This window comes from Idiotropiscis lumnitzeri, chromosome 12, assembly GCF_059441095.1.
Source record: "Idiotropiscis lumnitzeri isolate Australia: NSW breed Sydney's pygmy pipehorse chromosome 12, RoL_Ilum_1.0, whole genome shotgun sequence".
NCBI lineage: Eukaryota > Metazoa > Chordata > Actinopteri > Syngnathiformes > Syngnathidae > Idiotropiscis > Idiotropiscis lumnitzeri.
This window is the reverse complement of record NC_142402.1, coordinates 4,223,272-4,242,889: the sequence shown is the minus strand read 5'-3', so window position 1 is coordinate 4,242,889 and position 19,618 is coordinate 4,223,272. Positions and strand designations below refer to the sequence as shown.

General features: G+C 38.1%; 2 protein-coding genes across 5 annotated transcripts in view; one reads left to right on the top strand and one right to left on the bottom strand.

The window, feature by feature from the left end:
* Window positions 1-928: 928 nt before the first annotated feature.
* Window positions 929-5,795, bottom strand: cahz (carbonic anhydrase). The gene is made up of 7 exons (XM_088311157.1): window positions 5,606-5,795; window positions 5,261-5,458; window positions 3,984-4,102; window positions 3,497-3,589; window positions 3,265-3,327; window positions 3,002-3,157; window positions 929-1,353 (listed from the first exon to the last, which is right to left on the bottom strand). Exons 1-7 carry the CDS (start codon window positions 5,637-5,639, stop codon window positions 1,234-1,236), a joined length of 783 nt encoding a protein of 260 aa, XP_088167283.1. The 5' UTR covers window positions 5,640-5,795; the 3' UTR covers window positions 929-1,233.
* Window positions 5,796-12,043: 6,248 nt separating this feature from the next.
* dlgap1a (discs, large (Drosophila) homolog-associated protein 1a) overlaps window positions 12,044-19,618 on the top strand; it is a 94,863-nt gene continuing 87,288 nt past the window's right edge. For all 4 annotated transcript variants that reach the window (XM_088310590.1, XM_088310589.1, XM_088310588.1 and 1 more), the window contains exon 1: window positions 12,044-12,194. The gene's annotated coding sequence lies outside the window, so the exon portion shown is untranslated. The remainder of the gene's footprint in view (window positions 12,195-19,618) is intronic.

The following is a 19,618-nucleotide window of genomic DNA, read 5'->3' as shown; positions in this document are numbered from 1 at the left end:
CACAATTGGAATTCATTTTAGAGTTACAAGTGGTAAAATGCAGTGTGAGGCAATACTTTGGTGGACATGTTTTTCACAGGTATACTTATTTTTATTTAATAATTATAAGAGTGCTCCATTGAAGCCCCAGCCATAGTGAAAAACAATAGCATCGGTAATCTCTCTGATACAGCAGTTTGTAACTACAGTAGTTAAAAACCCTTTTGGGGGAAATGACGTGAGGCAGTTGAATGCATAATCAAACATGGTTTAATGTTTTTCGAAGTCAAAAACATTGGAGAGGTGTAATTTATGTATGAAAAAACTAAAAAAAATGAAACTCATTTTTGTCCCTTAATAAATCAACTTCTCATTGTTTGGGTCACGTCTTTGACGAAGTTAAACTCAACGTTTTTTTTTAAATCTGACGACTTTGTCTTTTGCGGCACATTGGGCGACTGGTTGGGATGGGATCAACTCTGGCACCGGCCTTCCTGTGTGAAGTTTGCATGTGCTCCCTGCGCCTGCATGAGTTTCCTCCGGGTGCTCCTGTTTCCTCCCACATTCCAAAAAAATGCATGGCAGCTTGATTGGACACTCGAAATTGCCCCTAGGTATGAGTGTGAGCGCGGATGGTTGTTTGTCTACGTGTGCCCTGCGATTGGCTGGCAACCAGTTCAGGGTGTCCCCCGCCTACTGCCCGAAGATAGCTGAGATAGGCTCCAGCAACCCCCGTGACCCTTGTGAGGACAAGCGGTACAGATAATGGATGGATGGATGGATGGACTTTGTCCCTCATTCAGCAAGACTGCCTTGGGCGTATCTTGAATTTTTTTATTTATTTTTTTTAGACAAATTCATACCACAAAGCTAATAAATGCAAATAATATATGTTGTTCAGAGAACACAGGACAAAGAAAAAAGAAAATTGATTGAGAAAGTCAAGTGATGAAAATCAATGTTTCCCATTCTTTATTAAGCCAAGGCACATATTTTGTATTAGGAAAAAAAAATGCACACCACCAAACAAAAACTAAATAAATCCCAAAAAGTGAATATGCAAGTTAATTGTCATCTAATATAAGAGCATTTTATTACCTGTCACTCACTATGTTGCAGCCAGATATTATTTGAAGTAAATAAATAATTGTCATACCAAATAAGTGAAATTGGATAATTTCCTTGATGATCTTTCACGGCTCTGTAATGTGTGTCACGACGCATTAGGAAACATTGATATGAATGAGGCCTTATTTATTTGAAGGAGGCGCGGACTTGACGACCCTTCAAAGGCTGAGGGGGCCGGTAGTTGTCTGCCATGCAGCACTCATCCTCTCCTTTTCCACTGAAAAGCAGGCTGCGGAACATTGCCATCTATGGATGAAGCACAGAGATAGTTTTATCTTCAATATACAGTAGTTGCAACAATATGAATGCATTAAGTAATAGCTGACTTGAAAAAGAATATGGGGTAAGATGAGAAGTGGAACTGGATATTAATGACAAAAATTTTGACTAGGCCTAATAACTGTTGCAACTCAAAAACACGCATTTGTGTAGGATTTATTGGCGAGTTAGGTTTGCCTGTCAAACGTTCTGCCTCAGAGGGCGGAGGGGCTGTGTCATGTGACAGGTGGCTGATGTTGATTGTCCGCACCCAAGCAGAACCTAGTGACAGAATGACTAGGCATTTTTTGCCGTGTACAGTTGTGCTTTGAGATATGAGTTTAATTTGTTCTTTGAAGATGCTCGTAATTAAATTAGTCATATTGCGAATCCTCTTTCCCCAATGAAATGAATAGAATTGCCATTAATTGGTTCCAGCATTCCAAAAAGAACAATAAAAATTCCAATGCGTTCTTTTTTAAAGAAAAATAGTCATCTGCTATATTGTACTTTATACAAACATATAACAATGAGATAAATGAACTTAAAAAGAATTAAACAGTTTTTGTATTCATCACTTGAAATGCCATTGTGCTGCTGCCCACCCTGATCAACTGGGGGCAGTATAAAACAGACGGACAGAAGTATATATTTGATATTTAATTTGACAATTAACTTCAACTGGGTGGCATTAATCCTCTTTTTCTTGACTTATTGTGACGGCTGTGGATTTGAGTTGACTGCCATCAAACAGCACCCTTATCTCAAATTTGTACTCACTTTCGACCACGTCGAGCTTTTAAGGAATGAATGGATGTTTAATTTTTATTTTGGTTAAAAACTGACTGAAACAGATCAGGATAATACATATAAAATATTGATTTCAGCTAAGAATTTAGGAGAAAATGTGCATCGCGAGTAAATTTGATCCACTTTCCCTTTTTACATGAAAGGGTAGGTGAAAGTATTTTTTTCTGCGATAAAACAAGATGCACAAAATCCCCAAAATTTGGGCAGCAGGGGGAAATTGTGTAGCTTCGTTGATGAGCAAACAAAAAATGTTTCAATTTAATCACACACTAAATTCTAATACATTCTATTCCCCTGCTCTAACAAAAGACAATAAATACCCATCAACTGTTTTTGTTGAATTTGTCTTTCAATCGTCATAGAAGGACGGGTTTACATGGAAAAAAAACATGTTTGACACCAAGATAAGGAATACTGGCATAGAGAAAAAGCACAAAAAAAACCTCTAATATCAATAGCAGTGATTAACAATAATTCTGTGAACATATTCCTCGCCCTTGAAACTAACTATACAAGTCATACTTGAGTTTTCTAAATCTACGTTCACACTGCAAGGAAATGGGACCCAGGTTGGATTTTTTTTGCCCCATACGTGAACTGTATCTGATTTTTTTTTAAAGACAGTCTGAATGGCTCAATTTGGATTTTTTTCAAATCCGACCTTGGCCACTTTCATCAGTGGTCCTACATCGGATATGTATCGGATGTTTTGCAAAAATTTTTGTTTGATGGACTCATGAATTCATGTTTTGTCTAACAAGGCACAGCACACATTTTAATGAGTGTATTTATATACTATATATGACGGTTTGTTTATTTGAAGTACCTGTGCAGGGCTGACACTTATCGGCTCCTTGAGAACAATCCATGTGACACTCTCCAAAAGAGGTGGTGTGGTCAGAGAGCCATCGTATGTCCAATAGTCCCGAGTAGGGGGCAGAAGAGTCTCTGGGTCAAAGTTAGCAAAGGTGGTCTGCATTCCCTGTAAGTGTCACAGAATAAATGAGGGGAAAGGAGGTACAAATATCAGCATTCATCGTGCTTTAGTATTTTGCTTTTGAGATGGATCATCAGCATGGGTTTTTTCACCTTTGCCTTGATCGAAGCCAAGGCGTCCAACACTTTCTGCAGCCTGGGGTTGGCAGCACCAATCTGGAAGAATATCAGTCCCAGTTAATAAAGAAAGAAAGAACCATTTTAATTTTTTCATCAAATGTTAGAGGAATAGATAAGTCATCATTATCATCATTTGTCTATAGTGACCAACTGATAATTGACCATATTACATAACATGAGTGCTGACTTGATGTCGTGGACTCACCTTGAGCAAGACACCAACCACAGCAAGTCCATCAGGTTGGCTGGCCGCCTCTCCAAAACTGGGATATTTGGTGTTCCAGTGCACCAGGTGAAGCTGACAAGACAGCAAAAGTGCAATCATTTTACAATTACATAATTCAACAATTAAAGCTAAAGTGGAAGAGTAAAGACCTCCAACAAGTTCAAAGTACATGAACTCCACCTAATTTAATGACACCAACGCTTTCCTGCTATTGTTGAACTGCATGTTGCATTAAGCACGAAGGCAAACTCAAGATTTAGTTGATTGGTACTTTTCTGGGGTAGTTTTCATCTGTTGGTTTATACAACCACACAAGATATGCAGTGCTTTGACATAGTAGTCCTTTAGATTTGCATTTTCGGCAGTTAAACCTCCAATTTTGCACTGGTGTAGTTGTGTACAAACTGAGCCAAAAATAAACATCTTTTAACCTTTTTTAAAAATGCACTCTTTTTTTTTTCAGTACCTCACATGGGAACTTGATGCCATTGATCGTGTGCTCAGAACCTCTTTCATCACTGGCTCCCCAGTGGAAATGAAACTGCTTCAGACGGTATATTCCAGAAATAGGACCCCCAGTAAGGGCTGTAAGGAAGCAACATTTGAATTGTGAAATGTTAACAATTTTGTTCAAATGAAGATTGCATAAACGTTTCATTAAAAAAGTCCCTTTTTTTTATTTATTGATGGTGCTTTTAATACAAAGTCTTTGGTCACCTCCAAAATTCCACAGCTCTGTAGCTCTATGTCCTTTGCACTACTGTGTCTTTCTGGAGTAAATATCTACTGTTAAGTTTTAAAAGAATTAATAATGGATTTATATCTTTCATATGAGAAGTTTGATCAGGCCATGGTGTTCAGACATCCCACTAACCAAACTACTCGTGACGCAAAGGTGCAGTGACATCATCAGATGTTGTTATCTGCTGCAGTGCACACAGCAGGGTGGAGGCATAAACAACATAGTCAGCCAGATAAAGCCTTCAAGGAATATTTGCTACTGTACAGTAATGCGTCAAAAAACACTATACGAGTCGAGGCTGCATTACAGTTGCTTAGTCTAATTGAGGATCGGGTTTTCATGAGATTTTTACTTTGAATATTTGGAAACACTTTGAAAGTCAATTTACTACTGCATTTGATGAGAGATATCAAAATAATTACGTTGTAGTCAAAAATAAAAAAAGTGAACGACAACTGCAAAATAGAAAAATATTATTTGGAATGCTTTGTGTTTATGTTTTGTATTTTTGCACACATAGTTGGCACACAAGTGTCTGACAAAATAAAGATAATAACTAATATAAAGCAAATGTGTGTCTCTGTTAAAGGTGTTAATCTATGGAATACTTAGGAACTGACTTGTATTCAAAAGAAGGTTTAAAAAATAATGCAACAAAATTATATAAATCAAGTATAAATATGAACAACATTTACATACACATTCTATTATCATATGAGCCTGGTAGTATATTTTCTACGATGGCATAATTACCAGGGTAATTATTTAATTACTTAATATGTAGGTAAAGGGACTGAGTGTTGTACTTCTTCCTACTCCCTTTGAACATGTAAACCGAGTTGAACTTTGACATCCACTGATGCTTTCTCTTTCTTTCTTCCATTTTCTTATCTTGTAATGTGTTTGTATGATCAACAAATCAATCAAACGCCCATTTTTATATTTCCATTATCTATAGCATACTTCAACAGGATTATTTTTGTAAAGACTCAGACACTTACTAGAAGAATCGACATCATCCAAATAGTCAACTTGGAAGGAGTGTCCATTGTTGAGAATGCCCAAGGAGTTGGATGGGTCATATTTGAGTTTCAGAGACTTCAGAGAGGGTGAAAACTGGGCTTCCTTAGGGACGATGTTGATGGGAGACTGTCTGGGCCCATTGGCTATTGGGAAACCTTCTTCCCATTTGTCAGGACCTATGAAACGTGGAGCGAAAAAAAGGGAGTTAATCATAATAATAAAAAAATAAAAATAAAATAAAATGAAATAATAATAATAATAATAATAATAATAATAATGCACACGTGATTTCCAACTACATTCACTAAACGATTTGAACTCACCGTTATTCGGTCCGTATCCCCATTTATGAGACATGTCTGCTCCTTTGCGCGCTCCCTGCAATTACACGAACGTGTGACGAATAGAAGTGAGTTTCGAATATCCAAATGAGGGCGAGAAGTGAGAGAACGATGTTCAACACCCGCCTGAACGGCACAGCAGGTGTTTATATAGGCGGGCGCCCTGGCTCCTCACCCGGGTGGGTTTGGCTTGTTTCTGCAGCCTCGCTTTCATTCTGCAAGGAGGATCGTTCGATTACGAGACGCGGTCCGAATAATTCACTCCTGCTTTCTATTATCTCCAAAACTACATTTGCGTTCGAATGCTTCAATCCACATTTATTCTACACAGCTGTGCAGTATGATGCTGGTTTTTGAGTGGCTGAATTGTTCGTGCGGGTTCTTGTTTTTTATATGAAGCATGGTCCATCGGATTTCTTTGCAATATCCTGACTTGGAATTTTCTTTCAGCGCTTGCCAGCGTTCACTAATCAAAATCGTCATCTACGTACTTCAATATCAAAGCTCTTAAGTGTGACGGTGGAGGATTTCTTACCCGTTATAAATTTCATTATTTTGGGTCGAGTCTGCAGGTGGTCGTAATATTGTGACGTAACGAGTATAAACAACTGCAGCTTTGTATCGGTGACTATATTTAGTTATTTACTAATACCTTCATATTTTTTGTTTATCCATTTATGGTCACCACAGCGTAATCCTCAAAGTGAGAACATGTTAAATGAATTGAAATAAGACTAGGAATAAATCATCGTGTCAAATGTTATACAGGTATTTGCTTTTTTTCCCCCAAACCACCCAACATCCATCTGTTTTTTGTCTCCCCCAAATTTTGACACACACAGAATCGTGATCCTTTTCAAAGATCAATAAATATTTCCTTTATTTTGTATAAAGTAAGGTTTTGAGAGGACTTATTGGATGCACTGTATAAATAATGTGTTACATAAAATGAATTGTGTGACACAAAAGTGCCTTGAGAGGAAATTGTATGTGTTTTGGCACTTTGTACCTAACAAAAACAAAATAACTCTCAGCATCCTATATTGCAAGGAAGTGGATATTCTTCACAAAGTGTCCTAATTCTTCTTTTGTATCAAATTGTAATTTGTCTTGACAAGCTCAATTGTATAAATTGCTTCAATACAGTTTTTCAGGGAACTTTATGAGCTTAATAACTCAACAATGTTTTTTTTTTTATGTAATCCGAATTTGAAGTCCATTATTTGTTCTTCCATCCTCCCTTTCAGACCAGCCCTTTACATGAATGTCATTCGTCATGCTCCATTTAAAAATTGCAACCACTGACTGCATCCACACTGGTTGGTGTGCCAAAAGCCACATAGTCTATTATATTGACACTCCCAGTTACAATCTATTAGACAAAATATGGTCACGCATATGCCTTTATATTTCCTGGGTCAATTGGATGTCATCTTGATTCCTCCCAACAAATATATGCTGCACAATGCAGCTGTCACACAAGCTCAGTTTACATCATGAGTATATCCAGCTTCACAACCTTGAAGAGGTGTGGCAGACTGAAATGCGCAGAATGTCACTTACTGTAAATTTACCCTGAGAAGTTGGGCAAATTATTGATCATTTTATTAACTGAAAAAATACATGGAAATTAGTTGTAAAAACCCAGCATCTATATTCATAGATGATCAAGTTGTTTTTTATTTTTTGCTTTGTCTTGGAACAAAAATAAGACTACTTGGTACATAATTAATTGTAGAACTGCGGCACGGCAGTACATTGGAAGTTGCAGTGTTCTTGTTTTTTGACGCATATGTCCGTGTGTGCGCGCGCAGTATGTTCGCGTGCCCGCCCTCACTACAGTAGTCATTTGCTGCCACCTTGGGGCTCAATAAGAGATTGATAGTACCGATACTCGTTTGATGGAAATACAAATAGTGTAAGAGTGAATGTAACATTATCATTTAAACTATTAACAGTCTATTCGAGAAGATTTATTTATATTTCCCCTTGATACCCAATAGCGCTTATCAGCAAGATAGATATTGGTAAAAAAATATATTATATATATATATATATATATATATATATATATATATATATATATATATATATATATATATATATATATATATATATATATATATATATATAAATATAGCATATAATAATTTATAATCTTGCAGTTCTTAATGACTGCAGAGCAGAGGTACCATGCTGGCCATAATCATTAGCCAGATGGTATCCAAGGACAATCTCTTCTAACTGTATCATCATGCATTTACAAAGAAGCCTTGATATTGTATTTTAATACCACAACGTAGAGAAATGCACCGATAAATTGCTGCTTCAACATCATAATAGTGCATATGATCAGAATCAAGGGAATAATGTCGTTGCCATTGCCAAGGCAAGCCCATGGCCATCTTTAGCAGTGTATATCACTATCCCCGCACCGGTTGTGTTAGCAATATATAACTTGGCACAAACTCAAATTCTTGAAAGATGAGAATTTGTAGAGAATTATTTCTTTTTTTTTTTGCTTTTGACCATGTCTCAACAACAACAACAGTGAACAGATTATTTTCCTGAGAAACAAATGTATGTTCTTTTAGCCAATACATTTATCACTGTACTTTAAGTGTTAAAGGATAATTTCAATGTATCACCATTTTCCACATTAGAAAAATGGAAATGTACTTAATTTAGCTCCAGGATCAAGCTATTCTCATCAAAAACCTTTCACCTGTAGAAGTAATTTTAATGTCATAGAAATGGGTAAAAAGTGAGGGAGTGTCTGTAGCACTGAATTTTTTTTCAGTACATTAGCATGCATGGGTCATATATAATGCTCTTTACATTATATCTTGCCTCAGCAATTTCAATCATCACAACAATTAAAAAAAATAAAACAGTTTTGCTGAGTTGTTCTGAATATTGCATTTGGACTACACAAAGATCACTTCTGGTAGGGAAGAATGTCAAATGTGCCTCGGGCATCAGGATATTACAGGTCTATGAAAAAGGCTGCATTCCGAACTCATTTTAATGCTTCTTTGGACTCCAAAAATGTGGAGAATGTACACTCTATAATTTGGTGTAATATCTTGTTGCGTAGACTTATTTTCAAAAGGTATATTTGTTCTCATTTTGACATTTCTACGTAGGATGCAGATTGCGAAGGCAAAATTCTCATTTGATTTGTACATATTTGCAGAGGTTACTAAACTGCGCCAAAGTGTTTCAAAACCCGATTATATGAATGTATGGCCAACTGGTTAGCACCATGGCCTCACAGTGCAGTGGTGTCGGGCCTTCCTCTGTTGAGTTTGCGTGTTCTCCCCATGCCTGTGTGGGTTTCGGGTTACTCTGGGTTCCTCTCACTGTTGTTACATATCTTAATGTATCCGTTGCTACACAGTTGCTATGGTCCTTTTATGCTCTGTTCTTTTATGATGTCATATAGGCTTGATGCTTTGAGTATTTAAGATCGAGTTACTCAGTGACACATCGTTGGTACGTCAAGCTTTCTTCGTGTGAGGATGTCAGCCATCTTTCATGTGTTCTGAATCCAGGCCTGCTTGTTATTACTTGGAATTTTTGTATATAAAGACTTTAACGTCGCCACTTCCGTCTCCTGTCTGCTTCTGGGTCCAAACCCCACTCCTCATGTGACACTCACATTCCAAAAACATGCATGGCAGGTTGATTGGACACCCTAAATTGCCTCTAGGTGTGAGCGTGCATATATATATATATATATATATATATATATATATATATATATATATATAGTAAAATTAAAATATAGTAGTAAAATTAAATTAAAAAATTAAAAGCTGCGCATGACAGCAGGCTCCATTGCATACTAGCGGCTTAACAAACTTATAGTTCACCAGCTCGCCAACACGGCATACTCAAGTTCAACACCACCAAGCAGCATGGTGAGAACTCTAAATGAACCACCTGATCAACAAATGATGAACCCAACTACAACAGTAAATCTACATATTGGAAAAAGGGATTTCAAAAGCTTTGAATATGCTAACCACGAGACATTCAATTCTGAAAATAATTTGGACCCAGGTAACCACTTTAGTAAGTAATTACAGCATTTAAAATTCTGACTACTACATGGATGATCAATTCAACATAAATATAAAATATACTTTAATTTACCGCATTTTCCGGACACACCATGCTATAAAAAATGTTGTTTACTGCATGTACAGAACGATTTTGTACTGTGAATGCACATAAAGGTACATTAACAACTACTTTGCTAATTAAAAAGAACAAAAGAGAAGAAGAAAAATTCACAGAAAAGCCGCACTGTTGTATTAGCCGCACGGTTCAAAATCTAGGAAAAAAGTAGCGGCTTATAGTCCAGAAAATATGGTACACACTTTAATAGTAGAAGCCTAAAATCAAAGAATACTTGACTAAATTAAACAAATTCATAATAATTGCAAAATAGGGACAATAGAAAGGGTGGGGTGTTGCAGTATGTGTAGACAAAGCTTTTAGATGCAGTAAAATTGAGAGCTTGACGAACACAATAGAGAACATAATGGAATGTTGAACCATTGAAATACACACAAAAAAATGTATCAACACCAGGATCATGTCTTAACACATTCAATAAACTAACAGATATGCTTAGTCACTCAAATGATAAAAAAAAAAAAAACGCATAATGTGTGGTGATTTTAACATTGACTTGCTAAATACAAATGGACACTAAAAAAAACAACAGATTTTTTTTTAAGTACAATCGACAGAAACAGTCTTTTCCCTGTAATTATGAACCTAATTCAATAACAGTTGATATAGCTCCACTAATAGATAATATATTTACAAATGAAATTGACTAGAAAATACAAAATGGATTTCGAATTAATGATGTGTGACCAACTCCCCGTCCTTGCATCCATCCATCCATCCATTCATGATCTATACCGCTTCTCCTCACTGGGGTCGCGGGGGTGCTGGAGCCTATCCCAGCTATCTTCGGGCAGTAGGTGGGGGACACCCTGAACTTGTTGCCAGCCAATTGCAGGGCACATAGAGACGAACAACCATCCGCGCTTACACTCATACCGAGGGGGAACTTAGAGTGTCCAATCGACCGACCATGCATGTTTTTGGAACGTGGGAGGAAACCGGAGTACCCGGTGGAAACCCACGCAGGCATGGGGAGAACATGTAAACTCCACACAGGATGGCTGGAGCTGGGATCAAACCCACGCCCGATGCTGTCTCTCACTGTGAGGCCATCGTGCCAACCAGTCAGGCCACCGTGCCGCCCATACATTGTTAAAGCAAAAATAAAAACAACAAACAAGGAATATGGAAAATAGTAAATCGCAATTAAAAAATTACTCCAATAAATAGACTATCCAGAATATTTCATACAAGACAAAAAATACGGTATCTCAAAAAACTGCGTAAATAACGAATGAATTTAACAAATATTTTGTCAATATTGACAGCAACCAAGCAAAAAACAAATCCTGAGCCAAGGAATAGTAGATAAATACATTAAAAACAACTCCTCCACTATCATCCAAAGAGCTGTATATATATATATATATGTATATATATATATATATATATATATATATATATATATATATGTATATACATATATAATGATTATAGGCATTTTAAACATTTATGGGACAGAATGTTCTAAAAGAAAAAAAATGAAAAAATAGAGAAGCTATTTTCAGCAAGACTTGATAACTTTATTCAGAAACACGTGCTATTAAATGAAACTCAATATGCCTTCAGAGAAAACGGACCACCTCAATGACAGTAATGAAACTTGTGGAATAACCAATAGTACAGATAGCAGAGTTTACTATTGGGATTTTCCGAGACCTATAAAAAAAAAAGCATTTGACACGACAGAGCGTGAAATGTCTGGTGGCACACAAGGAATAGCATATGAATTGTGATTTAGAAAATAGTTTATTGATAATTTCGACTTTTCTTTTCACTCTTCTTTCGTCCCGCCTACCGCGATCCACCCACCATTCACAGCCTCTCCAGAGAATAGGAAACTATAAAAACAAATGTAACGATATACAAGGATGCTACGGTATGTTCTCATCAAATAAAGGTTTATTGTAATCGATTGGTGTACAATTAATCCACTATTTGGAGTAAAGTTTTCTTTTGATATCTCATTCTATTCCAAATGTAAATTTTACTCGGTTTATACTGGGACCAAATGGGCTATAGTCGTTAAATGTAGTAAAAAGTTCTTTCGGAACTTTAGTGTGTAATATCACAATTTCCTTAAAGACATTTGAAAGACACTGATCTATCCGAGCGAAAAAAAGGAAGAGGAGGAAAAAATTTATTTTATTTTGTAAGGAAATACCGGAATCAATATAGGTAAAAATTGGTATTTTTACCTCCGCCACTGACCGCAGGCTTTCGCCACTTGATGCCCACACATTGACGTTCACACATTCACAGTCTCTCACATTCCGCCGGTGACTCTGCGTGGACATCACCGTGGGTGCAGGAAGGGACGTTTCTTTGGATGCTACGTGTTTAGCGATGATGTGAAGAGCTGAACGAGGTAAGCTCCTTTTACACCTTCCAGTCTAATTATTGATAGGTCAGGCGTTGGCGCATCACACGTTCAAGGAGTAAACAGTTTCTCACTGGCGATGCTGCTGTGGATTAATGACTCACCTCGCACCGGTGAGGAGGCTCGAGCGTGTTTGAAGAGGGGATTGCCTGCATGATAGATAGTCAGCCGCTGGCTTCATCAACTCTCTTTTGCCGTGGCTCTTAAAGCTTCAGCATCTTCAGCATCTTCAGCATCACGTTCGAGCTGATGGAGAGCCACCGCGACGGCCGTATGTATTTTCCCCCCCTTAATGCCTTCCAATATATGAATTAGGATTAACCAAACACCCACATTCAAAACGTACTTTGTATGTGGGGGAGATTTTGACAGAACGATTTTAGGGGGTGAATAAACGTGACTCTTGAATGTAATGAATGAGAAATAGTTTTCCAGCTGCTTCAAGCATAATTTCACACCTCTTCATATGTAAGGCTTATGTGAAGGCTGCATCTAAGTGATGTTTCAAAGCTGGGTGGAAGGTTGCATTTTGCAGGAAATAACATATTTAACAGGTTGTTGCACTGCCGTGTAATCATTATTATCCCAAGCTCAAATGAAATTTAAGACTCCAGTGATGTCAAGTGTGATGTAGTGCAGTCATCCTTGGTTGGGATTTGTCCGCCTTATCTTCTTCCGCTTCAGTGAGAAGTTGTGAGTTTGAGTCAGATTGTCGCCTGTGGCTGTGGATGAGAGGACAAGAGATCTGTGCATGCTTCTAATTCAAGACGACCAACTGGTGATGATAAGAGTGTGCGCATAGTGTTAGCTCTGAAAAGACTCCCATTGCATTAGTACAGCGTAAAGTCCCCACCAAGGTAATTAGAGTTTATGAAAAAATAACTGCAGGTATAAATTAACATTTTTGTAAAACAAAATCAAATGAAGACAGAAGTGTTTGTGAACTAACTGAAATGACATTATTGGTTTGCAAAACTAAGACAATTGTAAAAATATTCATATCTTTTGAAATCAATTTCATATGCCCCGGTTAGCTTTTTATGTTAATATTAAATGAATGTGTTTGGGCTCGATCTTAATCTGCTTAATGTTTGTGGAAAAAAGCTTAACGAGGCTTAATGTTAGTAAAGTACAACCAGAATTCATGTGCATTTTGTCATCTATGCCAACTTCAACTTCTGAAAGTATCATGGCAATCACCAGTCTTTTAAATTTTATGGGCTTTTAAGCATTTTCCTCATTAAGTCACATTAAGCTTGAGTGCACACCTGTGGAGAGTAATGTGTGACGGTAATGTCCTTATAATGTCAAATATTGGTCTGATGATATTTATATTTTCTGAGATTGATGTGGGCTTAGGTAGAGATGTGTACAATTTTGGATGGCGATTGGTTGTAGTTTTCTAAAATTAAGCGACATTAAGCTTTTTCTTTATCGAGAACCTCTATGGGGAGAAAAAGCTGAATGCCCATAAAATCCAAAATACTGTGGCAATTGTTTTGATATTTTCAGAGATTGAAGTGCGCATAAGTAGAGATGTACATGTGAATTTCAGTAACGATTAGTTTTAGTTTTCTGACATTAAGCGACATTAAGCTTCATTTACGTTAAGCGTTTTGGAGATTGCAACAGTTGTTCAGGTACTTTACGCCAATTGCCCCAAAATGCTAGCATCAAGAACTCTTTTTTTCATTTGGCCTGAAATGATTGATTGAATACGCTCCCTTGAATAAATAAAAAAAGCAAAATATCTGCCTCGGTGCTTTGTTACACCTGTGTTGTATGGCCTGCATAGCACTCCTTTCAGAAGGAAGCCATAGCATAGAGCCAAAAATATCTGTAAAAGTCACATCATGTCGATAATTTTCATTCATTTCATACAGCACGTTTACGATGAACTAAATGTGAACACCTTGTTATGTGAACCAATCTAATAGCTTACCATCAACTGTAATAATGAATGATGTTTAATTGTTGTGGCTGTAACCTGCCTGACTAGATCATGTTCAGATGTGGAGGGTTGGAAATGAATTTGAGTGAAATTGCAAGAGAGTAAACAGAAAGATGCCAAAAAAAAGAGGAGCGACAGCTGGGCGGAGGTGACACCGCAGGCAGGGATGCGCCGATGGCTCTGAAGTTCTGGGAGGAATGTGTGATATTTACGAATGATGTGGGCGTGAGTCAATACTCACTTTGTTCTGTAATGTGTTATGAATGGGATTTTCTTGAACGTTATACATGTTCATTTACAAAAAGGTCAATCGCTCTTTAATGCTGTTCAAGTGTGTGTGTGTTTGTTTTAAAAATATGTACAGTGCAAGCTTTCTTGGTTCGATGATTATAAAATAAATCACCATAGAGGCTTCAATGTCATATACAGTTTTCTCTGTCGCTGAAGCAATATTATCTTGAAAAAGGCACACTGAATGCTGGCCTACCATAAGTGAATGGTTGTTGGCCTATTATACATATTTGATTAATTAATTAATTGTTTCTTGTAGTTTATTTTTTAATGAGTCTGATGACAATTTGAAGTCTCTGGCGTTATGAAATATGATGCTGGCCAAGCCAGGTTGTGATATTTGTTTAAAAAAGTGTGTCAGGGTTCGCCGGAAGGCGAGTTGGAGGAAGGACCCAAGATGCGAGGAAGCGGGGAAAAGGGTAACTTAAAGGGAATCTATTAAATGAATCAAACAAGGACAAACAATGTGGCAGGGTGCAAAGTAACAAAGAAGAACAGAACGTGACTTAAACCTAAACGTGACGGGGAACAAAGACAGCGACAAACTAACATGAACGTGAACGGGGACGAGCAATCGGGACAAGCGAATATGGCCGGTGTGTAGAGAGCCAGCGCGAGACCGAGATCAGGGAGCGGCCGTGACAGTCCTGGAATTGAGCAATGTACCGACACTGAGTTGTCGGCACGGGGTGTCTAAATAGTCCGGTGATTAGGGGAGCAGATGGGAGTCAGGTGTGAGGCTAATGGGGAACCGGTGTGTGGCTGGTGGGTGCGTCTCCTCGGCCGGACGAGACAGGGCGGGAACGAGCGCTGAAGGAGACGCCCCACTCAGCTGACAAAACAAACAAAAACAAGGACATGGCATAGAAGGTGAACAATAATAACAAAAACCCTGACATGACTGACACGGGTCATGACAAGTGTGGCTGATTATTTATTTATTAATTTTTTTATACAGTAAAAAATTAATTCAAAACCACACATAACTCTGTTTGCAGATAATGCAGGAAATCTTTTGAAGTGCCTCTCGATCGAAACAATAAACTGAATAGCTCCAAAAAACACAAGTCACATATTTGAACAAAAGTCAACTTTTCTAGATGATTCATTTAGTGCCGGATGTAGTCAGTTATGTATCCTTGGTTGGTCCTTTGTATATAGATTCTAACGGAGAACAGTAATGATCATGCCAATGCTTGCATCAGCATGCATTTAAATCCTACTGTTTTTTTTTTCGTTTGTTGTTCGTTACATCTCGGCTAGATTACTGTAATCCACTTTACTTTGGAGTCAGCCAGTCCTCCCTCACGCGCCTCCAATTGGTGCAAAATGCTTCTCCGTGTCTTTTAACCGGAGATCGAAAGACGGCTCACATAACCCCAATCTTGGCTTCTCTTCACAGGCTCCCAGTGCGTTATAAAGTTCGCTTTAAGATACTTCTGTTTCTCTTTCAATCTTTAAATGGCTCCTCTCCAGCGTATTTCTCAGAGCACTTCCAACCCTACGCACTGGCCCGCAGCCTCAGGTCTGTGGCCCAAATGCTGCTGGAGGTGCCGAGGCAAGCCCCCTCTCTGTCCACATTTAAAAGTCATTTGAAGACACATTTTTATTCTTTAGCTTTCGACTCAACACGAGACCGTCGCTGTGCTGTTGTTCTTCTGGTATCAATTGTATATGTGTTTACGTTTTTTAGTCTGTGTTCCAATTTCCTGCTAATTTGTATTACACCATATGGAAAGCGCTTTGTTACAGCTTCAGCTGTTGTAAAATGCGCTATATAAGTAAAGTTGTATTGGATTGTGTTGGGTGGCACGGTGGATGACTGGTTAGTATGCTGGCCTCACAGTGCAGAGGTTGTGTGTTTGATTCTGGCTCCGGCCTTCCTGTGTAGAGTTTGCATGTTCTCACTATACCTGCGTGGGTTTTCCTCCGGGTACTCATTCACACATTCCAAAAACATGGCAGGTCGATTGAACACTCTAAATTTCCCTTAGGAATGAGTGTGTGCGCGGATGGTTGTTTGTCTATGTGTGCCCTGCGATTGGCTGGCAACCAGCCTGCTGCCCGAAGATAACTGGGATAGGGTCCAGCACGCTCCGCAACCCTTCTGAGGAGATGCGGTACAGATAATGGATGGATGTATAATGTATTTTTTTAACACAAGCAGAATGCATATTACAAACAGTAACAACACAAATATACACGGTGCTATTAATTACTGTATTTTAATTCCTCTTTAATTGGTGACCAACTACGACCTAATCAAATTCCCCATTGACGTTTCAGTCAAGGTGAAAAATTTGTGGTTCCCTATTTTTTTCCTCTGAAATCATTGAAGGCGGCATAAGCTGAGAGACTGTGTGGCAACCACGGTTCTATTTGTGTCACCATTACTTCTTTGAAACCCGTGTCTTGAATAGGTGTATTTTTGTATACTATGATAAATTATATATTACCCACAGAAGTGCAGTCCAGCAGTTGCACTCTTGCATTTTGTATTTGTACTGGAAGTGGACTTTGCAACACTCAGTGTTCCGTCTTTCATTTCTTATTCTGCCACCACTACTCTATTTGTTCATGGTGGGAAAAAAAGTAGTTCCATGCCCTGTCATTTCCTGTTTTAAAATGTTGTTCAGTCTTATTTTTTCATTTATTAATTTATCTTTGTCTCATTCTGCTGCCTGCTCATAAAGCGGGCAAAGACCTGTATTCCCATTTAAGCTAGAAAGGCAACGTTCAGTTGTGGCCACCATTATTTTCTTTTGGTGTCAGGGACCACTTTTATCTCTGCGAAATTGTTGTACAACAATGAATGTTATATGGCGAAGGTGTAGGGAGTTTTGAGTGGTTCAGTGTCAGTCACACAAGGGATCAGGTAAAGTTGCTTGATCTATGTGCATCTACCCACTGTAAACCTCTTCTGTTCAGGCTCAGAAACAATGTAGGGTTCTCATTTTATATTATTATTATTATTGAAAGCCGGACCAGGCGGCACGCTCAGAATTTTATTAAAAAATACAGGCATCAAATTTGCAATATGATTAAAATTTGTTGTTGGCACTATTTTGTGTTTGTTTGATCTAAGTGCATTTTGACTGCATTTAGCTGTCTACTTCTGTTTTTTCTGTCTGTATGTTGTATTACATTAGCATCAGTGCTATGAAATCTAAGTCAGCACAAAATATCTGCCAAGTGGCAGTGACAGTGTCAAGGACATCAACCTTACTGTACAAGCTGCTCTGCTGTGCTGCAAAGAACTCAATCCTCTCACCAACTGTGAGACATGCACACATGCATCATCATTAGGTTTAGCTCATATCGCAACATAGCATGTTGACTGAAGTTGCGGTAACATTTTCATAGAAACATAATCATGGTAAATATTAAATAAATATTTAACAATTAGGAGTATGACAGCTGCAAAAATTCTGCCTCTGTCTATTGCCACATTAAGGTTAAAAAGAAACAGATAATTTATTTCACCGGGTCTGTTCTTAGCAATTATATCTTTAACTCTTCTTATCCATGAATTTTCAAGTGTAGTGTTCATTTTTAAAAAATGGTAAAAATATAATATTATAATGAAATGACTTCAAATATTTATTTGCATTCCCGACCAGAAAATATTACTTGAATATCATTTTATTCTGACACAAACCTGATGCAAATTCAACATGAATTACCTTGCTTCTGTTCTAAATGATAAAACATGTCAGGAGCTCGCTGAAATTGAGAGTTTGCATTAAAGAACTTCAGATGGAGAAAGCCTGTTGTTGTTATGGTCATGTGCCCAAGTAGTCTCTTAAGCTTTGAAGCAGGTGACTGCTTTCTTTGGGCGGTGGTAGGATTTTAGCAGGCATTGATGACTGAGAACAAAAACGTAGCAACTGCCTGACATACCTGGCGATGGTGATGGTGGGTTTTTGCTGAGGAGCCTGGAGTTTTTATGAGCCTCTTAAAGAGCAAAACGGGCAGGAAGGTGTCTCTCTTCTCTTACCACACATGGATGTTTGGCTGAGATTAACAGAGAGTTGCACCAAGAACTGGACACTAACAGGTCTTCCTGTTTGATGTTTGCCAATTTTGATGTTACACGGCAGCGTCTACTCCCACATTGTCCACACTCTCGGCTGCCAGACTCCTACAGTCGTTCTACCTCCACACATACTTGGTCTTCTGTGAGAGAGCAGTGTCTCTCCGTGCCCTGTGCCTTACTGCCTTTTGTCTTTGGAAAATAGCCCAAACCTGTCTGGCCATATAAAAGTAAAATAAAAAAAAAAAGAAATACAGAAACATTTAAATTCAGCAATCATTTGTATTCAACCACCATTTCATTAGATATTTTGCTACTTTCTGATTTTTGGAGGATTCAGAACAGAATACATCATTATTTTGGTGGGTGGAAGGGTTCTGTTGATGCCAGAGTGACTCAAATGCTAAAAATGACATGCATTCGCTTTCTGCCTCACACACATCAGGATTTTTCAAATCTTGAAAGACTGTTTATCCGTACTGACCCCTCGCATGAAAATTAAAAGTCAAGGCATTTAACAGTTTTGGATTTACTTTGTGTGGTGTGCTTGAATAATCTCAACACAGAACAAGACACATATAAAAATTCTGTTAAATGAAGAAGAACAAATGGCTACCTGATCTGTTGTGCCAATCTTTCCTGAGTGTTTCAGAAGTGCCCGGAAGCAGAAGTGTTATAAAATAGTCATATCATCAAAAAGAGACTTGCTTTGGAAAACACACCAACTGCCGGAGAACCCACTTGACGGAGCCAAATTCCAAGACTGGTGCCATGGTGTTGAGAAGATCATCTGCATGAGCCAACATTCCTCATTATTTTGCTGATGCTCATGTCTGCTTGTTGGCTGTGGTCTCCTCTCCTTTGGCTTTGCTCCCAGCAAATTCCAGCGAGGGCAAAGACTTTCGTTTCGTTAGGCTACATCCATGGAGCTAACTAGCTATCTTCACAATGGTCATCTGCGCAAAACCCATTTTAGGCATTCCAATGAACTAAACATGGAAGATGTAGATTTTAAAACATTTATTGAGAAAAAACCTCCATCCAAACACACTCTTGGATGTGGCAGCTTTTCTTCGTATGCTAAGTAGTTTATAACTACATGAGCTTGTTGCCAAAGGCTTTGCTATACTTCAGAAG

What these genes read in the sequence shown, in the direction of transcription:
- cahz (XM_088311157.1), bottom strand. Translation starts at nt 5,639, where the DNA reads ATGTCTCATAAATGGGGATACGGACCGAATAACG. An exon ending in GGGATACGGACCGAATAACG is followed by an intron (nt 5,459 to 5,605) that starts GTGAGTTCAAAT and finishes CACGTTTCATAG; the next exon opens with GTCCTGACAAATGGGAAGAA. An exon ending in TAAGTGTCAGCCCTGCACAG is followed by an intron (nt 1,354 to 3,001) that starts GTACTTCAAATA and finishes CTTCATCCATAG; the next exon opens with ATGGCAATGTTCCGCAGCCT.